The 20,751-nt window shown below is 45.2% G+C and overlaps 2 protein-coding genes across 2 annotated transcripts in view; one reads left to right on the top strand and one right to left on the bottom strand.

Annotated features, from left to right (window-relative positions):
• Positions 1–6,531, bottom strand: part of SGCE (sarcoglycan epsilon) — an 82,940-nt gene extending 76,409 nt beyond the window's left edge. The window contains exon 1 of the mRNA XM_075558396.1: positions 6,367–6,531. Within this exon, the coding sequence (XP_075414511.1) occupies positions 6,367–6,475 (109 nt within the window). The 5' untranslated portion in view covers positions 6,476–6,531. The remainder of the gene's footprint in view (positions 1–6,366) is intronic.
• Positions 6,532–6,729: 198 nt separating this feature from the next.
• On the top strand, positions 6,730–19,105 carry PEG10 (paternally expressed 10). The gene is given in 3 exon segments (XM_075558395.1): positions 6,730–6,961; positions 12,303–13,591; positions 13,594–19,105. Coding segments are annotated over 2 exon segments (2,196 nt in total). The 5' UTR covers positions 6,730–6,961; positions 12,303–12,576; the 3' UTR covers positions 14,775–19,105.
• The last annotated feature ends 1,646 nt before the right edge of the window (positions 19,106–20,751 follow it).

Genomic DNA, 20,751 nt, shown 5'->3' with positions numbered 1-20,751 from the left:
AGGAAGACATTTGAGGAATTGCAAGTAAATTAGGTGAGAGTTGGAAGCTAACAGCTCGTCTTAGAAAATTTCTCTCTTGGAAATCAGAGTTCAGGAAGGAATGTGGATAGGAACCGTCAACAACTGGGATACAAGCCACCGGGTGTTTTGATGCCACGAAAGTGCATGGATTGCCAGAAAACGTAGAGAAAGTACATTGAAATTTGTCCAACATTCAAAAACAAACCCCTATTCCTGAGCTAACAATTTAAGTTTAGGAGAAAAAGTCCTGCAGGAGGAAGGAGGAGGGGGCCAGCAGAGTTAGAGAAGCAGGGGAAAAACAGAAATTATTTTTCTCTTCTGATGATAGAAGAATTCTCTGTCCTCTCCCCTCAGGATTTCAAGGATCCCAGGCTTACAAACAGCTCCTGTCAGCCAGGAGCGCTACAGGTGATCCGCTCCTCTGAACAGGGGGTTTGGAAGGAAACTGTGTCTGATCCAAAGATTAATTTTGAGCCATTACATTTTCAGTTAGATAAGATTGTCAAAATAAGCAATCAATGGGTCCACGTACAAGGAAAGAATGATCTGCCCCAAGACATGTTAGAATTATGGAGAATACATATGCCCCGGAGGCTGTCAGGAACCGGCTGAGCTGGAATGGAAAGAAGCTACAAAACAGCTGGGAGCAAAAGCTATCTGTGCCTGAAATATTTTATTTTGCTAAAGACTGTTTAAGTTGCAAGGAGGCACTTGTATGTTGCAAGAAGAGAGAAAAACTTCCCATGGTAAACTGCCCACATTTCCCCTGGGTTGGAGGTAAGAAGGCCACTTTAGACTGCGGCCAGAGCCAGCCTGCTCCCCTTGGCCCTGGGCCCTCAGCATCCATCCATGGTCACTACACAGGCAGGAGAAGCCTGCTCTGCATGTGCAAGCAACATCAGGGGGCAGGAGGGAATTATATCCGGGAAGCATGCTAAGGTCGGGACACGTTGCAAGGAGAGAGAAAAGTTTCATTTCCTTCTCAGACATGTGTTTGGAATGAAATCAGAGGAGTAGGAATGGAGGGGTTAAATTGCCCCTTTGCGCTATTTTCAGGTTGGGAAAGACAGACTTGCAGCACATAAAGGCTGGCCCTTTTAAGGCAATTTTTCAGGGGGGAAAAAGGCAAATACAACATTTTAGTCATAAAGATCTTTTGCTGTCTCCACTAAAATGTTATCAGGGCATTCAACTTAAATATTCAGTGCAAAAGAGAAGAGTTGTGCTACTTTCAGAGATGTCGGATATGTAAACATGTTAAATCCACTCCCTTGCTGAGTGCACTAAGTGTTAGAAAGGTCTCAAGTTGAAATCCATCTTTACCTTTCACCCACTGAGGTTCGTTCAGCTTTTCCGAGGCAAACAGAAAGGGTTTATGTCCACTGTCTAGTTGCCTCAAGCTAAACGCTTCCAGACCCCGAGGGCAGTTTCTACGGCTGGATTTACAGACCCCTCATCATTCCCGCCGATTGTCCTGGCAGTTGTCCAATTTGTCAATGTCTCCCTTTAAATGCAACAGCCAGAAATGGACTTAATGTTACAGACGTGGTTGATTAGAATTAGGTACTATTAATTTTTTTGACATATGGACATAGTCCTACTAAAGCCCAAATCTGAGTAATTTTTTTGAAGCCACATCATGCTGTTGCTTCAGATTAACCTCTTTCCACTAACAAATACGACATACAAAGACATCTACCTTTCCTTCCTCACCGATGAATTACCATGCATTCTCTGCTAAAACATATCTTTTTGGTTTCATCACAGCACTGCAGACTATTTAAACTGTGTTACATCTATTTCCTTTTATTCATGGTAACAGTTGTCCCTTTCCAAGTTACCCATGGATTTTTAAATACCAGTTCCATAGAGTTACACCAGTCATTCATTTTAAAAAATGTTGAATAAGAGGAGGCCAAGAGTAAAGGCTTGTGACCCTCCACCAGGGACCCCTTTCCTGTTCCAGACTCAGAGACCTGCACACCTGGGTGGGCGCTTGGCTCCACCGGCCTCACACACAGCAATCTTGCTAAATAGTACGGGCACAGAAACACTGGCATCCTTGACAAATGCTCTCCCCGAAGCTAGGTTCACTTATCTTACAAGATTACCCAAAAAATCTCCACATAACAAAATTATGTGCTTTGTAAATGTATGTCTGTCCATGGAACAGACTGAATGAGAAGAGCAACAGTGGAAATGTTTGCTGTAGTGTCAGATTATAGAGATTCATTATCAGCACTCTGTCTAATACGGGTCCATTGGTTTACAAAATGCTTTAAGCCCTTAAATTTATAGAATTTTACTTGGATGAAGTTTAGGTGAAATAGCTAGGAGGACACCCAAGACTCTTCCTTCCTATTGCTACCAACCTAAAAAACGCAACCAGAAAAAATATTTCATTTGAAAAGACTTGTTGAAAGACCTGTTGATCCTTGGTGCACACCAGTTCGCTTATTATTTTAATTTCCCTTTGCTCTTTTGAGTTTGATGTTTCTGCAAATCAGGGAGAATAACTAGATTCTACCGTTTAGAAAAAGCCTACGTGTGCCTGCCCGTTTGTGTGTGTGTCTGTCTGTCTGTCCATGTCTGTCTGTCTCTATTGAAAAGGTTTGGGAGAGGATGGAGAGAAAAAGTCACCATGTCACCATTTATGTGAATTTCTGGATAGAAATGGAGCAAAGTGTAAAAGAGCTGTGCCCGCTAGACCCCACGATTCAGGAAAGGACACACAAGCTTTCAACAATTCCTCACCTAGAATTGCATATCCCCTAAGAGTAAGAAAGAGGGTCAGTAACAGAAGCTGTACTTTGGTATTTGAACAAGGAATAAACACATAAAGGTAAAATTGAGGAAAAAGGGACAGGTGGAGAAGTGGGGCAGGTAGTAAAAAATAAAACAAATTAAAACACAAAGTAGCTGGTTATTTTGGAGAAAATATGATCTGTAAACACCATACTTAATAGATTACCAAAGAATATGAATATTTGACTTGAGAATTTCTGACAAATCAGTTTCTCAAGTAGTTCAGCATTCGGTTCATAGCAATTTTATCAGAAGTAAAACTAGTGTTTGTAGCTAGATAGGGGTTATCTTTATCTCTCCAATTTAGCATCTGTTTTCTCGGATGTTGCCTTGCTATTTTTCAATGTCTGGGACAAGTGAAAGTTCTGCTTTGCTTAAAAGTATAACTGTCCCCCATGCTAGAAGTTAGACCAAACATATAAGGTAAATCTACAGTTTTCAGATTTATGACAAACTATCATAAAAATGAAGAAGACCATATTTGAAGCCCAGTTACTATTTTACAATTGAAAAATTTGACTTGGATGAAAGAAAAATGTCCCTATCGTGTTAGAATATATGTCAACTACATATGGCAAAGCAGCAGCTTCACAGATTCAAAAGAAGTTGTCGTTAAAAATGGCTAAGATATCTAATAGAAAGTCCAGTTCTTATTTGACAAGTGAAAAATTCCACTTTGTTTAGAAATAACGTCCTACTATCTTAGGTAAGTTAAATATGAAGTAAATAAGCAGTATCAGAAAGAGGTATTGTATTGTCATAAAATAGATAAAATGTCCAGAAAGAAGTTCTAGTTATTAGTCAACAAGTGAAATTACACCTTGTTTAAAAATACAATGCATTTTTCCACCACACTAAATGTTAACCTAAATACATGAGGCAAATAAGAAATTTCACAAATCCACAGAAAACTGAAAGGGAAAAATAATGGACAAATGTCCAAATACAAAATCTAGTTACTGCTTGATAAAATAAATAATATATATCAGTACTTCTTGTGTTTTTCTAGAACATGAGCAAGCTGGAAAGAAATATTCAATATCAAGAATAATTATCTAAGAAATCCAAAATTCAAGTTAAGATACTAAATGTTTAAAAAGTACCTGAAGCACTTGTATACTAATGGTTGGCTGGTATGTTTCTGGCTTTTAATGTTCTTTTACTGTTTCAGATAACACAAACATGTCATCTATGCTATCTGTCTATTAATGTGGCTTTTTTCCCTTTAATATTGTTTTCTTGCTTTAGATAATCAAAAAAAAGGTTGTAGCTGAAATACATGTATATTGGTGCGTCTTTTCCTTAGAAAATCGTATTTCTAAGCAAAGTGGAAATTTTTACATGCAGAGGAATAAAATGCACAAGGAAATTCACTGAAATGATATCTATACTACTTTTAGAATAGTATTATCAGTGGTAATTCTTCTCCAGTCTCTGCTTTTCAGATATTGATATCCAGGGCTGTACATTTTAAGTTAGAAAAATTAATGATTATTTTTTGCTTTTTAAAAAAGGCTGCAAATTCAATGTGTTTTTGTTATTTATGACTCCCTGGAAAGAAAATAATTGAGAATTTAATCGCATTTTTCTCTTTAGTAATTAAACATGTAGCATTAACTTTAAAATACATATTAGTTCAGTACATTTATGTGCATAGAGTTTGCTAAATCAAACTCTAAAAGGCTTATTGCGGCTATCTCAAGGTGATAAGATTATGGGTGATCAAGATTTTCTTTACAGTTTCCTAAAGGACTTGCCCCCTGAATTTTATATATTGAGTATTTCTTTTATAATGACAAAATGTTTTTTTTTAAAGGGAAGCCCGGCTAACATCTTGGAATTTTAAAAATCAGATTTGTTCAAACTTGTTCAAGCTTTCAAAGTCTTGAGATGAAATTTGAAACTCGAATTTTTCATCTATAATGATTTTTAATCTTAATTTTCAGAAGAAAAACAATGTCTGTAGGTTAACTAAGTGAAGTGATTGAATTTTTAAAACTACTGAGGACTTTAATAGTCCTGCCACCAGACAGTTGTAATCTATTACTACTAAAGAATTCTAGAATTAGTCTATCTTTTCAAAGGAGGTGACTACTATAGAATAAGAAAAAAACACACTTCTATAAATTGTCATCCAACTTGCTAGGGGGGGGTGTCTTTCATTGCTGGAAACCTGGTCCTCATTCTTATTTCTGATGGTCAACAATATTTCATTTCTAATAAAAGGTGAATTTTCAATTTTGAGGCTCTAGTTTTGTTTATTCCTAGAAAGGCACCCTTTAAGTGCCATCTCCACTACCCTCTCATTGTCTACAATGGACCAAATTCCTATTTATCAGGTACCTATAAAAGAATCTTACTAAGTTCCATTTAGCCTTCAAACACAAATGTGTTTCATCTGTGTTTCAGAAACCTCATTCAAAGGTAAACAACTTGGCTTTTCGTGTTGACTTAAACTGCTTTTACCAAGATGATCAACACTTTGTTTTCTCAGCTCCCAACACTGAAGCATTTAATGGAAATGCGCATTGTTTTTAGCATCCTTCCTCATCAGTATTTCAGAGTCTTATAAACACGGCAATTTTCCGTAGCATCAACTATGTATTTATATCTACAAATGCAGGCAAATACATACAGCCGAATCTCAACACCACGCTTAAAAGGTGTGAGACCGGCGGTTACGGGACGAAATGCAGTCTTTCCCCCTACAAATTCCGAAAAACTAACGTTGCAGAGAAAGCGAGGTCTCGGCGTAAATCTCAGAATCACCGTCAAAAGCCTAGAGCTGGGGTCCCTCCGAAGCCCGCCAACCACCTCGGAGGACCCCACAGCTGTTTTTAATTGTTCCCGCTTTCTCTAAAAGGTGCGCGTGGCGGCCGAAGGCGGCCGGCCGGCGCCTCGGACCCCCGTGGGGGTCAGCGCTGACCCGAGCGCCGCCGGGGCTCCCGGCATGTCTCCATTCCAGCCCCCAGCTCGGTGACACCCAGAAACAAGGGCAGATGCCCGCGGCCAGGAAAGGCGCTGGGCAGGGCAGGAAGTCGGTGTTTCGTGTCTCACATTGCGGTGGTCTCTCTCGTTCAGACTGAAGAGAAAGGCAAGATGTCTTGCGAGGGAGACGAAGCCACCCGCCCGCCCTTATTGTGTGCTTCGCCTCGGGCGACGGGCGTTGCCGGCCGGGTAAAAGCCCGGGGAAATTGGGCAGCGAGGCCCAGCCTTTTGCCCTGGGCCTTGAGCGTGGTCTCCGGCTGACCACAGTGGGGGGTGAGGGGGGTGTTGGGAATGGGCCGCGAAGGTGGAATTTTGACCCGTCCTGGGCGGGAGCGGCCCGGGAAAACGGAAAAGGCCAGGGGTCAAGGCTGAAGACGGGCTCACAGGGCCACGGCAGTGGCGTGCGAAAGTCTGGTCAAGGGGTACACAGGGGTCCAGGCGGCAAGAGGGGCGAGCGCCCAGAGGCGCGCCCCAGCACCTCGCACCTGAGTGGGGGAGGGGAGGCGCCGGCCTGTTGGCCTCAGGACCTCCTGTCGCGCGCGGGCCACTAACCTGTGAGCAAGAAGGTGCCAGTGGTCGCGGGGCTCATCCTGCGTGTCCCCCGACCCTGTCCTGTCCAAGCACAAGGGTCTCCCAGCTCCCACCACCGGGGCAATAGCATTCTCGGCCGGGCTAGGCCGGCTGTCCTCGATTCTTCCCTCCCCTCCCTTTCTTCTTGCCTCGCAGCCGGGCCGCTCAGCCTCGGCAGCCGGCCCCCCTCCCTGGTCCCGCACTCCCCCTAGCGGCGGGCCACGGCAGCGAGGCCGCCGCCCTTCCCCCACTCCCCGCCCCCTCACCCCTTCCGCCCCCCGGCCCGCGGGGCACGCTGGGATTTGGCGCCCCCCACCGCGCTCCAGCCTATATAAGGCACCTTGCCGACGCTCCCGGTACACGCGCTTCAACTTCGGTTGGTGTGTGTCGAAGAAACCCGGAGAAACCTGACGGCGACCTCGAGAGAACCGCGGCGAGAGTCCACCGAGCCTCGCGAAAGGTCCGCTGAGCGGGCTCGCATCCGGAGCCACTCCGGATTGCGGAGCACCCAGCGGAGCCGCGCTTGGCTCTGGTGTGGGACGCGACCTGCCCGGCTTCGCAGAGGGGTCCTCGTGTGGTGAGTATGCGGTGAGGACTTTTTTTTATTTTTCAGATCCCATTCATTCCCCGTTCTGGTCGGGAGCCGCGGGAGACGAAGTAGCGCCCCTGAGCGTCTCCACGCGAACCTTGTCCACGCCTTCATGGCGCTAACCCAAAGTAGACTGGAAAACCAAGCCTTCGGCGCTTCGGTTTGGCCGTCTCAAGTCTGAATACGGGCTGTAGACAAATATGAGCTGTGGACGGACATGAGCTACAGACAAATATGAGCTACAGACCGGTCTGCTCTTCAAATAGGCGCATCAGTGCGCTCTAACTTGATAAGCGTTTCCAATGCGCTACAAACCACTGGATGCTTAAAATGCTACGAACCAGTGGGTAACTTGGCGCTTGGCGCCTCCAGTGCGCTACAAGCCGCTTGGCGCCTCCAGTGCGCTACAAGCCGCTTGGCGCCTCCAGTGCGCTACAAGCCGCTTGGCGCCTCCAATGCGCTACAAGCCGCTTGGCGCCTCCAGTGCGCTAGAAACCTGTGCGCACTTGGTGTGCTGCACACTTAGGCGCCACTAGTGTGCCGTAAACTATTCAAAGCTGCAGGACAGCTGATTAGCTACAAAAGCGCTTCACTTGCGCAGCAAACCAACGTGAGCTGCAGCGATGGATGAGCTGCTGCCTGAAAACGGATGCGCTTTAAATGCGCTACAAAATCTTTGCTGCAGATTAGCGCAGCAAAAATAAGGTTAGCGCTTCATTGCGCTACAAACCTCGTGAACCGCAGAGGTACATGAGCTGCGGAACAATTTGCACCTAAAATGTTACAAAGTGGTAACAGCTGCAGAGGTACATAAACTGCAGACTGATATGCGTGATTAACCAGTTGAAGAGAGACTTGAGCAGCACAGTGGGATGAGTGGTTTTAGGGACCCCACCCTTTGTCTCTAACAAATCTTTTGGAATGGCTCCCACTACAATTTTTTCTGGACAATTTTCTGCATGATGCTGATATACAAAATGGAGACGGGGTGAAAAACACTGCTTAAGATTCTGCCAAACCATTCCTGCTTATAGCAGTGGAATGGAGGGTTCGGACTTGAATGGAAACGGGAATCTTGCTGCTGGCAGATCGTGGTGCCCGCCTCGCTGAGCTTGACTGAAGTGGCACGATAGTTGTAGTGCTCGCTGTTCGTGTGGATTCACGTTCAGCAACAGTTTGTGGAAACTGTTAGTTTGCTGAATATTGGGGGGGGGTGGAATTGGACGTGGGAGGTGATTGCTCTTGCAGCGAGAAATGAATCTGGCAATGGAGCCTGGGGGGAGGGGTTTGCGGGGGTGGGTGAGGGGACCCTGGGAGTGGCTAGCAGATACTCTGCAGCCTGGAGCAGCCAGTCTCAGACCAGCCCCGCCCGCCCTAGCGTGCCTCGATGCAGCATCTGCTCAGAGCGCGCCTTCCGCAGCCCCCCCCCCCCAACCCTTCCCAGAGCGCGCCTTCCCAGAGCGCGCCTCCTGCCCAGCGCCTTCTCAGAGCGCCTGCCTAAGTCCTGCCTCCCAATACTTCCCCCCCCCACCCCATCTCTGGCCTCTTTGGAGCCCGCCTCCCTAGACCCCACCCCAAAGCCCACCTCCTTTTGAGGTGGTCTGCCCAAGACCCCACCTCTCCAAAGCTTGGCCCCTCCCTGGGCCAGCCTCCGAAGAGCTGATCAGCCAGCCCCGCCTCTCAGTTGTCTGGCCCCGCCTTGGGCCTCCCTCCTATGAAATAGTCGGCTCAGCCCCGCCTCTCAGTTGTCTGGCCCCGCCCTGGGCCAGCCTTCTATACACTGGTATATCCAGCCCCGCCTATCAGTTGCCTGGGCCCGCCTTCTATGAACTGGTATATCCAGCCCTGCCTATCAGTTGCCTGGGCCCGCCTCCTATGAGCTGATTGGTCCAGCCCCCACCTCTATTGCCTGGCCCCTCCCTGAGGCTGTGGTCTCTGAGGTACCTCGCCGCCCTGCCTCTGCAGAACCTGGTTGCGCATGCGCACATAGGAACCCCTACTCCCACCCCCACCCCGCCCTCCTGTGCACATGCGCATCTCCCTTGCCTGAGACTGGCTGCACAGCCCCGCCGCCCTGCAGTTTCTCTGTTGTACTGGTTTTGCTTTTTGTCCACTAGTATCTAATGAGTATATGAATAATAATAATAATTAACAATAATAATTACCTGACACTTATAAATTTATTTTATGTTTTTAATTATCTTAAATAACATAATCCCACAATTTAAATTTATGAAGGGGCACTTCCAAGCTAACATTGCTGACCCTTAAGGCGATCTATATCAATGTTTTCACTGCCCCCAAGTGAAAATAATTGTAAAATAATTTGCTTTTAACATTTTTTTTTCCTGAGACACTAGTGGACATTTGGAGTGAGATGTCATTAATGGAATTGGATGCTTCGGTGCATACCAAATAAGGAACAACTTGAACTGTGTTGTATAGGAGTTTTATTAAGTGTACATTTATGTTGTTGGCTTTTGGCTTCTATGAGACATTGTCTATGAAGAATTAGCCCTGGCGAAGCCCTGGGCTGCTAACTGAAAGGTCAGCTGTATCTCCAGGGGGGTTCTGGTTTCTTGCTTATGTCTTAATTCTTGAGATTTTTATTTGTCCTGGATTGTTTTGGTGACCTGCCATCACATTAAGCAAGATCTTTTAAAGGGGGAAAAGAGGCATTTTTAAGCTTCAATAATGTATGCTACAATTATAATACAAAGAAGTCATAAACTATTCAAGTTAATTTGCTTTGTCTAACAAAAGAAAGCTGATTACTTAAATTTGGGGCAAGTGTACTATTGAATGGTACATACTATAATTTAAATTTTACATAATATAAAATACAGTGGTTACATTACAAAATATAGTAGGTGTTTTCACTGGCATAATTAAAGCCCACCTGTATAATGAAATTAAACATTTACTATCAGTCACATACACTTAAAAATTGTTTCTAACTGAATGGAATTTAAATCATATGGCTTCATAAATTACAAACCATGAACCAACCCCTTTATACAGGGGGACTTTGGGGGTCTTGGCTTACCCAAATCTCTAGTCACCCCAAACAGGCACACAATGTGCTTACAGCTTTCAATCAATTTCCAGCTCCCCCTCATCCCCTTGCTCTCCTGAGCTTCTCCTCTATGGGAATTATTTATTTGCATTTTAAAGTGATACAAAACAATGGCATGAGAATGCATGTGTTAATAGAATTTGCATTTCACAATAGTATACATAATACTCGGTGTGGACAGGGTGTGAAAATATAAAACAATTGATAAGTGTTATTTCCTAATGTGATATTGCTTATGTGTTAGCAGTTTTGGTCTACTATTGTGTTTTTGATGTGTTTGGGTAAGTTTGGAGAACTTTGTGTGTGTGTGTGAGGAAGCATAGATCTAATAGAGGTCATTGCATAAGCTAAAACTGAAATTTTTTATCTTATAGTAAAGATGGCGTCTATCCCAGGTCGATTGGTTTTATGCTCTGCATCCTTGGAGTTTTCATAAATGGGACCTCTTGACCCCAACTCCTCAATCCAGCCACTGCTCCTTATTCCATATCACGTGTCCCAGTTTGATTTAAACTTTTAAAAACTTTTAATGGTTCAACTGTTCTGGGCAGTCTCTTTTGAAATGTAAGAGTCCCACCCCCAAATTACAAACTCGCATGTGGGGGCCGTGGTACATAATATTGATAAGGGATAGTGCTTTAAAACTGGTGACCTTCTGAGCCATGAGTTAGTTTCTAACACTATATTTAAAATTTTATTTAAAAAATTAAAGGTCTTGAGGTGGGGACATGCATCTAAAGCACATAGGTGCTGCCCCCTCCCTATTATCTTAAGCCAAAGTTCTCATTTTTAAATTATTTTCCCCATTTATCAAAGGCATTTGACGTTTCAACCCTTATTGACCTTTGGTTTCCCTAAACAAATAGTGAATTTTGATTGCTCAATATATGGTTACTTCTGATCTGTCATTTAATTTTTACGGATGTTGAAACTATCAGGCCTGGTCCTGATGAGAGCCAGTCCCACCCACCTCTAACTCACCCTCTTATCTATTGGCTGTGATTTACATGTATGTTGACCTTTTTGACCTGGGACAGGCTGCCTTTGGTCATACTGCAAATGCCATGTAGGAAGTTGTGATACTGTGATTTGAATATATTGAAATCTCTAATTGAAGTTACACCTTAATTACTTGGCCTGTGCTTATTAGTTATTTTTAATTGACCTAAAAATTTAATAAATAAAAGTTGCATTGTTTATCAAATCGTATTGCATGTCTACCATCACGGTAGTTTTTTAGAGTTGGAAATATAACTAAATGTCACAGTAATCTGTGTGTTAATTATGATCTAATTTTTTCTAAACTTGGATATTTTAATTTGCTAATTATTTGCTGTCTTTGTAGTCTAAGTTATTTAACTACTTCAGTGAAAGGGGTGTTAAGAAAGAGGAGGGGTGCTTCTCTTTAGGGATGATGTAATGATCACAAATGTGAAGTTTAATTGCTCCTCCTCCCTCCTCCACCCCCCTTTTTTTGGTTTGGTTGTGATATTAAGCAACTTTCACTTAACTTCATCTAACCTTTCTAGATAACACTTGTTTGCATTGTTTTGTTTTGACGTTGCTTAATTTAGGGACCAGGATAGCCAATTGGTCCAGTGTCATACATTATGCTTTAAAGCATAAGTTTTAACTTTTGAGCACTCTCCTAAAGTTTTCAGACTTGAAGATGCTCATTAAAATACCATTACAACTTTTAAGTAATATCTCAAAATAATAGTTCAGCTGTTTTGAATCTAGTGCAGTTGTGGTGATTATTGATTTGTTTTGATAATTCTGCAGAGGTGGGCCAAGGTTATGGCAGATGAACTTCTGTAGGTCTGATGAGTATAGGTATTGTGATTCTTAATACCCACCCTCCTTGTTGTTTAGTGGTTGGAATGTCAGTAGTTATTCACCTGACTTCTCTAAATAACAGTGCATTGGTGTTTGTGGGAGGGGCCGTCCGTGAAAGTTTGTCGTTTCTCTTCAATGCAAAAGTTTGGGGGGGTGCCTTGGCACACTCGGGAAGTTGGAGAGTTTGGTGTTAATGCAGTTAGGTATTGTTGAACCTTATGAACATGTGACTTTTAAGGACAGAAGTGGAGGTTGGATATTGAAACTTTTTATTTGTTCTAGTTAATTTCCTATTTGTCTTGCAGGTTAAAAATAATTAAACAATTAGTAGAGAAAGATATTTCAAAAAGCTAATCTCCTTTGTATTTTACTGCTTTGCAGAGGCATTTTAAGTGTATATTTTATCTTCATTTATAGGAATAAGCGGCTTTTGAAAACAAAAAGAAGGGGTGGAAGAAGTGGCCAGGATCCAGGCCCCCAACCCTCCAGCAGTGAAGCTACACCCGGGAGGTCTCCTCCCACCCCAACCCTCAACCTGGGGCCCGACTGCCCACCCCCTCCTCCTCCTCCTCCTCCCAATCACCCCTCCTCCTCCTCCTGCTCCAAGCACAAGGGCAAGTGCAAGGCCAGCGGGTCAGCACGTAGGAGGGAAGAGCTCACCGAGGAAATCAACAATTTGAGAGAAAAAGTCATGAAGCAATCGGAGGAGAACAACAACCTGCAGGACCAGGTCCAGAAGCTCACCGAGGAGAACAGCTCCCTGCGCGAGCAGGTGGAGGCCGAGCCTGAGGCGGCTGGGGCGGCGGCTGGGGCCATGGCTGGGGCAGCGGCTGCTGCTCCGACCCCTGCGCCGACCCCTGTCCTGATTGCTGTGCCTGCACCTGCTCCTGCACCTGCTGCTGCTCCTGCGGTGGAAGAGGAGGAAGACATCGAGATGTGCGGGGCGGCGGCGGCGGCCGCTCCCCCCCCTCCTCCCCCCGAGGAAGAGTGCCCCGATGACCTACCCGAGAAATTTGACGGCAACCCTGACATGTTGGCTCCTTTCATGGCCCAGTGCCAGATCTTCATGGAGAGAAGCACCAGAGATTTCTCCCTGGACCGCGTCCGCGTCTGCTTCGTGACCAGCATGATGACCGGCCGGGCCGCCCGCTGGGCCTCCGCCAAGCTGGAGCAGGCCAACTACCTGATGCACAACTACCCCGCCTTCATGATCGAGATGAAGCACGTCTTTGAAGACCCGCAGAGGCGAGAGGCCGCCAAGCGCAAGATCCGACGGCTGCGCCAAGGGATGGGGTCTGTCATCGACTACTCCAACGCTTTCCAGATGATCGCGCAGGACCTGGATTGGAACGAGCCGGCGCTGATTGACCAGTACCACGAGGGCCTCAGCGACCACATTCAAGAGGAGCTCGCCCACATGGAGGTTGCCAAGTCCCTGTCAGGACTCATCAGCCAGTGCATTCACATCGAGAGAAGGCTGGCCCGAGCCGCCGCCGCCCGCAAGCCACGCTCCCCGCCGCGCGCGCTGACGGTGCATCACCACTCCGGCCACCACCAGGTGGATCCCACCGAGCCTGTAGGGGGCGCCCGCATGCGCCTGACCCAGGAAGAGAAAGAGCGGCGCCGAAAGCTGAACCTCTGCCTCTACTGCGGCACCGCGGGTCACTACGCTGACAACTGTCCTGCCAAGGCCTCCAAGGCCTCGCCGGCGGGAAACTCCCAGGCCCCGCTGTAGAGGGACCGTCAGCGGCCGGGCCAGAAAGAATGAGGTCCCCAAGAGATGAAATTTCAACCCCACACTTGCAAGTGATGCTCCAGATCCATCTTCCGGGCCGACACACCCTGTTCGTCCGAGCCATGATCGATTCTGGTGCTTCTGGCAACTTCATCGATCACGAGTACGTTGCTCAAAATGGAATTCCTCTGAGAGTCAAGGATTGGCCAATCCTTGTAGAAGCGATTGATGGGCGCCCCATAGCCTCGGGGCCCGTGGTCCACGAAACCCACGACCTAATCGTTGACCTGGGAGATCACCGGGAGGTGCTGTCATTTGATGTGACTCAGTCGCCATTCTTCCCTGTCGTCCTGGGAGTTCGCTGGCTGAGCACACACGACCCTCACATTACGTGGAGCACCCGCTCAATCGTCTTTGGTTCTGAATATTGCCGATACCACTGCCGGATGTATACCCCACTCCCACCGTCGCCCCCACCGGTACCACACCACTCATTTTACTACCCGGTGGAGGGATACAGAGTGTACCCAGCAGTGAGATATTATTTTGTCCAGAATGTATACACTCCAGTTGATGAGAATGTTTACCCAGACAACCACGTGGCCGACGGCAGTGTTGACATGATACCTGGAGCGCACAGCATTCCAAGTGGACATATTTACTCACTGTCTGAACCGGAGATGGCTGCTCTTCGAGATTTTGTGGCAAGAAATGTGAAAGATGGGCTGATTACTCCAACCATCGCACCAAATGGAGCCCAAGTTCTCCAAGTAAAGAGGGGATGGAAGCTGCAAGTTTCTTACGACTGCCGAGCTCCTAACAATTTCACTATCCAGCACCAGTATCCTCAACTGTCTGTTCCAAATTTAGATGACCAAGCTCACCTGGCATCGTATGTTGAATGTGTCCCACAGGTACCTGCATACCACCCATACCACCCGTACCACGCCTATGCGGCCTACCCAACCTACCCAGTAGGATTCGCTTGGTATCCAGTGGGAAGAGATGGGCATGGGCGGTCACTGTATGTGCCTGTTATGATCACTTGGAATCCGCATTGGTACCGCCAGCCTCCGGTACCTCAGTACCCGCCGCCTCCGCCGCCACCCCCTCCCCCTCCCCCGCCTCCACCACCATCTTACAATGCTATGTAAATAAATAAATACTTGTCAGGTCCTTCAGGATCTCCCCCTTCAAAATTGACTCCTGTTCAGCATCTCAAATCACTAATTGTGTGCAGATATGGACTACTGTACCTGTAGGCCAAACGTAAGCAACACCACTCTGAAATGGCTGCCGCCAAAGGTCCAGTCCACTGAGGCTAGCACACACCCCAAAACACCACAAGACCTTCAACGTTTTCTGAGAGTGACAGAACATTTACCAACAACTCTCCGTTTTCCACTTTGACTGCCAAGCTCACTAAACTCCTTCGAAAAGTTTACTTTCCAGCGAATCCTGGAAGCCAGCCTGGGATTTTACTTGCCAAAACCTCATCATCACCATCTGAATTGCAGGCAACCAGATTCCCTGTTGATTATTTACAGAGAAGCTGATGCAAACACAGGAGATGCTGTTTCCTTGATGGAGGGGGAGGAAAAGAGGAGGAGGGACATGACATTTCATGAGTTTTGGTCCTCTCCATGCACTCATGGGGACCAACGCCTTACTGAGGAAGCCACCATTCTTGGTGCAGTGTGAAGCGGCTTCCGTGATCTTCTTGCTGCACCCTTACTTAGAAACTTCACCATCTTCAAACTCCACTTTCATGGTTCCGTTCATTCTCAAGGAGCAGCAATTGGACCAGTTCTCCCAGGAGCAGGCAAAACCCTCAACAGTACGTAACACCTCAGGCCTAAGAAGGAAGTGCCCTCTCAGATGGGACTCTTGCATGATAAGAGCAGGCCTTTACATCCTGGTGCAAATCACAAGCACCCAAGAACTCTGGCTTCATCACCACACCTTGCCATCATCATGCCAGTCTTGGCACCCACAAGACACTGGATTTGGTGGCTTCAGATGTATTAGATGTGTGCGAAATAGCATGACCACCTTTCCATCATTGTTAATTGGCTGGAAAAGCTACCACCTGAAGTTCTCGGAAGCATCTACCCACATCCCTGCCCTCATATACATCTGGTCATCAGCCCCTCACTCGACTGCCTGTTTGCATATGGATGCTTAGAGAGGGGAACGGACTTAAGCACCTAAACCACACTCCTAGGCCTGAGAAAGATCTCTGAAGAAGAGGAAATTTAGGGCACTGGACAATGAAGGATATGGATTTCCTTGGTGAATTTCAAATCCAGCTGGATGACCACTATCAAGGAATCCGTTTATGTAATGAGGCCCCCACAAGGGGGTGGAGCCAACATTGAGCTGGATGAAAGGCCTCTGAAAACAAAGCAACCAACAACACAATGTTGTCTTCAAATCCAGAGATCCCCTCTGGTGTCTTCTAGATGCTTTGTGCTAACCTGGGACTGCCTGACTTCCTTTAGCCTGGCCTCTTGCTCCTATCTTCAATTGTGTGTCTAACCTCTCTTTATGTTTAATCCTTCACTGCTACCCTTGACCCTGCTGCAGGATTTGTGTCAACTTTCCTGCCTTGGTACCTGAGACTCCATTTTGCGGCCACACGCACGGAGAAGAAAGAAGCAGGCTTCAAGGAGCAAGCGTTTACACACATACACACAAACACACAATCTCCAATTGCCAAAACACAATCTAAGCAGTAGAAAAACCACCTGGTGTATATTTCAAATTGCCCAACATGGAAAGGAGTCCGATGGTGAAGTTTCCTTTTCCATCAGCATCATCATTCACATTTCCATTATTACCCGCCCTTATTCCTGCATGTTGAAATACTTAAACTCTTTATCTGTAGGTCAGTAGAATCCTTTCACAGTGTTTTAATATTGTGATTTCTTTTAAATGTTTACTTTAGTTGAAATACTTTTGAATTTTAGTGACAATGTTGAGTAACGTAGTATAGGATATTTCTTTACTGTGAAGTTCTTACAACACTGTGAAGGAGAGGCTCCTGAGAACTCTGGAGTATTTATGTGTTCATCCTGTTCATCTTCAGTCTTAAATTTCAACAATGAATGATTTTGGTTCTATTGATTGGACTTCCCAAAATCAGACAAAAGAACACATCCATTTTAAAGAAGATACTCAATTGGCTAATTATCTGGTCCAAAACAGTCAATCATTCTTTCTTTCTTTCTTTCGTTGTTTTTATTTTTGAATGCTTGTCAGTTACTCCTGTGTTTCGTTGTATTTACTTTGAATATGGTGCATTTGTGCTTCTGGACTATTTTGAAGCGACACTTCAGTTTACCTCAGATACCAATCCATCCTCCATACATTTGAAATCACGTTGTTTTATGTGACATTTTTAGTTGTTGATGGATCTTTAAGCTGCAGAGAGCCCAGAAATGGGCCTTTGGCTGCAGCCCTGGCATATGCACACGGACATTTGCCACTACTGCAAGCAAAATCGTGGAGATGTTGTCATCGACAAAATCGGTCAGGGAGAGCATGCTGGTGTGGGCTCACCACTCTTGGAAAAAGTCCCTGGCCCAAGTTTGGCTGTTTACTAAAGCTTGTAGCTTCTGGGCAGTGTGTACTATGCTCTATTGCGATATATACTATCTATAAATATAGATGTTAAGGATAAGTAAGTTAAAATTAATTGTAATTTAGCATTTTAATTCGGATAAGTTTCCTTTCACTCAATTGATTTGTTAATTAGATTAAGTTACACAATTTTAAGTTAATTACATCCTTTAAATTTTTTTGGAGAGGCATTGCCCAACAAAATGCCTTTTTTTTTTTCATAAGAAAGGAAAACAAAGTTAACAATTTTAATTTATCTAAAGTTAGAAAAGGAGCAAAATAAAAGCATTAAAGAGATAAAACATCAAGATTGTTTAGCAAAGCCAGGATTGGAGTCTTTGAAACAAACTGGCAAAACTGATTGGCTGTTGGTCTAAATTTTCAGTATTTGTTAAGGAAATCAAGAATGAGGTGGAAGATAGCTCTCACAGTTAGGTGAGCCTTAAAAGAGCTAGCTAAGATCATCTTGCTAGCACATTGAAAGAAAAAGCATTTTACATACATTTATGAAGGGTGACTTTAGTTTGAGCAATGAGGTATTTGTATCAGATACTGGGAATTGAGTTGTTGATTACATCACGTGAGGTTCACAAATAGGGGGGGACACACCTATGTTGGTGCAGTCTGGATTTCTGTTTTAAGTTTGCAGGTACCTCCGCTCCTGAATTGATCCAGTTGTCATCCACCACAGACATCTGACATCAGAAACCATTCCAAGATTGACGACAAAGAACACCTTGCTGGAAAGACCTGGGCAGAAGTGAAGACTCCTGAGAGGGAACCGTGCACCATTTTCATTTGGAGAGCGGACACATCTGGGAGGGACAGAAAGTTCTTTGTTGTTTGAAATTGTAGAATGCGATAAAATTGGTCTGTGGAAATTTGCATTATTATTATTTCTTTGTTTAATCAGTTAAATTTAATTAATAGGGGATATTATATAATCATAAGTACTTTAATGGTGGGAGGGACTATTAAATAATCTTAAGGGGGATTAATAAGAAAGTTAGAATAATATCATGTATTAGCTAACTCTATAAGTCAACCTGTGTATCTCTGACTCTACACTGTAATTGTTACCTGTAATGATTTCAAGTGAAAGCAGAAGGAATGGCAGGAAGAAGATAACCGATTGAGGTCTAATTGGACATGCGAAAAAGCTTAGTATGAGAAAGTTAAAAGATGATTAGATAAAGAAATTAGTAAATTTGCCCTGGATATTAAATCTCCAGGATTTGAGATTGTGAGCAAACATTTTAGAAAGTCATAGCCTGGATTGATGCCCTTTGAAAAATTATTGCTGGAATGACATTGATAATGATGTAAGGTTCATGGAAGTTGAAAATGATTAATAAGAATCCTGTATTTGCCCCTATAAGTACCCCTTCTCCTTACCCCACCCCTACCTCTTCTCCCTTTATCTTCTCCTTAGCCCTTTACCTCCTCCTCCCTACCCCCAAATATCACCTCCCTACTTCGATTCCCTCCCTAACCCAGCCACCTCACTACTCCCCACCCCTCCCTATCCCCATCCACTCCCTCCACCATCTCCCTACCCCCATCTCCTCCACTCCCAACTCCTTCCCCATCACCTCTACTCCCCAGCCCTTCCCTACCCTCATTTCCTCCCTAACCCCCACCCCTTCCATAGCCTCAACCCCCTCCCTGACCCCTATCACCTCCCTACCCTCTATCATCTCTACCCCCACCCTTTCCTACCCCCATATTACCTCCTTATCCCCACACCCCTTCCAATTATACTCCTTTAATAGCTGTATTCCCTACCCAATATTTCTCTCTACTTACTAATTCTTTATGTAATGATTAAAATTCAATCAATAAAAACTTAGTGGTTAAGTGCAAACCGTGTCTTGATTATTTACTCGTCTGTGGGAATTAAGGACAATGGGTGGAAGAATAAGTATGATGGAAGATTTGGGGGAGGGGGAAGAAAGGGTAGGGGTGGGGCATGGAGAGGATGAGAACTAGAAGGTGGGTGGGAGATGAAGTGGGTAAGAGCTGGGAGGACAGGGGAAAGAAGATGGAAGCTGAGGATGAAGGGTGGGGTGGGGGTATAGGATGGATTTAAAAGACACATCAAGCCACCCACTATCAAGTATATACTCAGACACAAGCTACTCAAAAAGTGGAACAATGCCATTGTATACTTTATAAACTCCAGAAATACAATTACGCACCTGCAAAACCTGGACATAAAACTACACAGTAGTGACTACGCTGACATAAGGCAAAACCAAACATTTTTTTATTAACTTTGACCATTTGGGATATACTGATAGAGTATGAAACATTTAAGTGAAAAAAATACAGAAAAGAGCTGTGCAAAATCAAATGAAATGTGTGAGAAATGAACACAGGTTTATTTTTAATTAAAGCATATCCACATGGCTGAAATTCATGGGAAGAGAAAGTGACACGTGTTCATGACACCAAATTTTAAAATGAAATGAGATATAGCAATACAGAGTTGTAGAAAAAAATGGAGACCCTTATAATGAAGGGGACTCTAATAAGTCATTATAAAAGGTTTCATTGGGGTGGAGTCTACATAAACATGGTGACGTATTGCAAAGCTTACATAGAAGGTAACAGTGGAAGGGAAGCACACTAGATTGCATATAATAGCCCTTTACCTCCCATATCACTTCCCTACCCCCATATCACCTCCCTACCTCCATATCACCTCCCTACCCCATATCACCTCCCTACCCCATATCACCTCCCTACCTCCATATCACCTCCCTACTGCCATATCACCTCCCTATCTCATCACCTCCTACCCCCATATCACCTCCCTACCGCCATATCACCTCCTACCCCATATCACCTCCCTACCTCCATATCACCTCCCTACTGCCATATCACCTCCCTACCACCATATCACCTCCCTATCTCATATCACCTCCTACCCCCATATCACCTCCCTACCTCCATATCACCTCCCTACCCCATATCACCTCCCTACCTCATATCACCTCCTACCCCCATATGACCTCCCTACCTCCATATCACCTCCCTACTGCCATATCACCTCCCTACCGCCATATCACCTCCCTACCGCCATATCACCTCCCTACCGCCATATCACCTACCTATCTCATATCACCTCCTACCCCCATATCACCTCCCTACCTTCATATCACCTCCCTACCTCATATCACCTCCTACCCCCATATGACCTCCATATCACCTCCCTACTGCCATATCACCTCCCTACCGCCATATCACCTCCCTACCGCCATATCACCTCCCTACCTTCATATCACCTCCCTACCCCATATCACCTACCTACCCCATATCAACCCCCTACCCCATATCACCTCCCTACCCCATATCACCTCCCTACCGTCATATCACCTCCCTACCCCATATCACCTCTTACCCCATATCACCTCCCTACCTCATATCACCTCCTACCCCCATATCACCTCCCTACCTCCATATCACCTCCCTACTGCCATATCACCTCCCTACCGCCATATCACCTCC

This window comes from Tenrec ecaudatus, chromosome 9 (genome assembly GCF_050624435.1).
Source record: "Tenrec ecaudatus isolate mTenEca1 chromosome 9, mTenEca1.hap1, whole genome shotgun sequence".
NCBI classification, from domain to species: Eukaryota; Metazoa; Chordata; class Mammalia; order Afrosoricida; family Tenrecidae; genus Tenrec; species Tenrec ecaudatus.
Note: the sequence above shows the minus strand (reverse complement) of the source record. Positions and strands in the feature narration are given on the sequence as shown.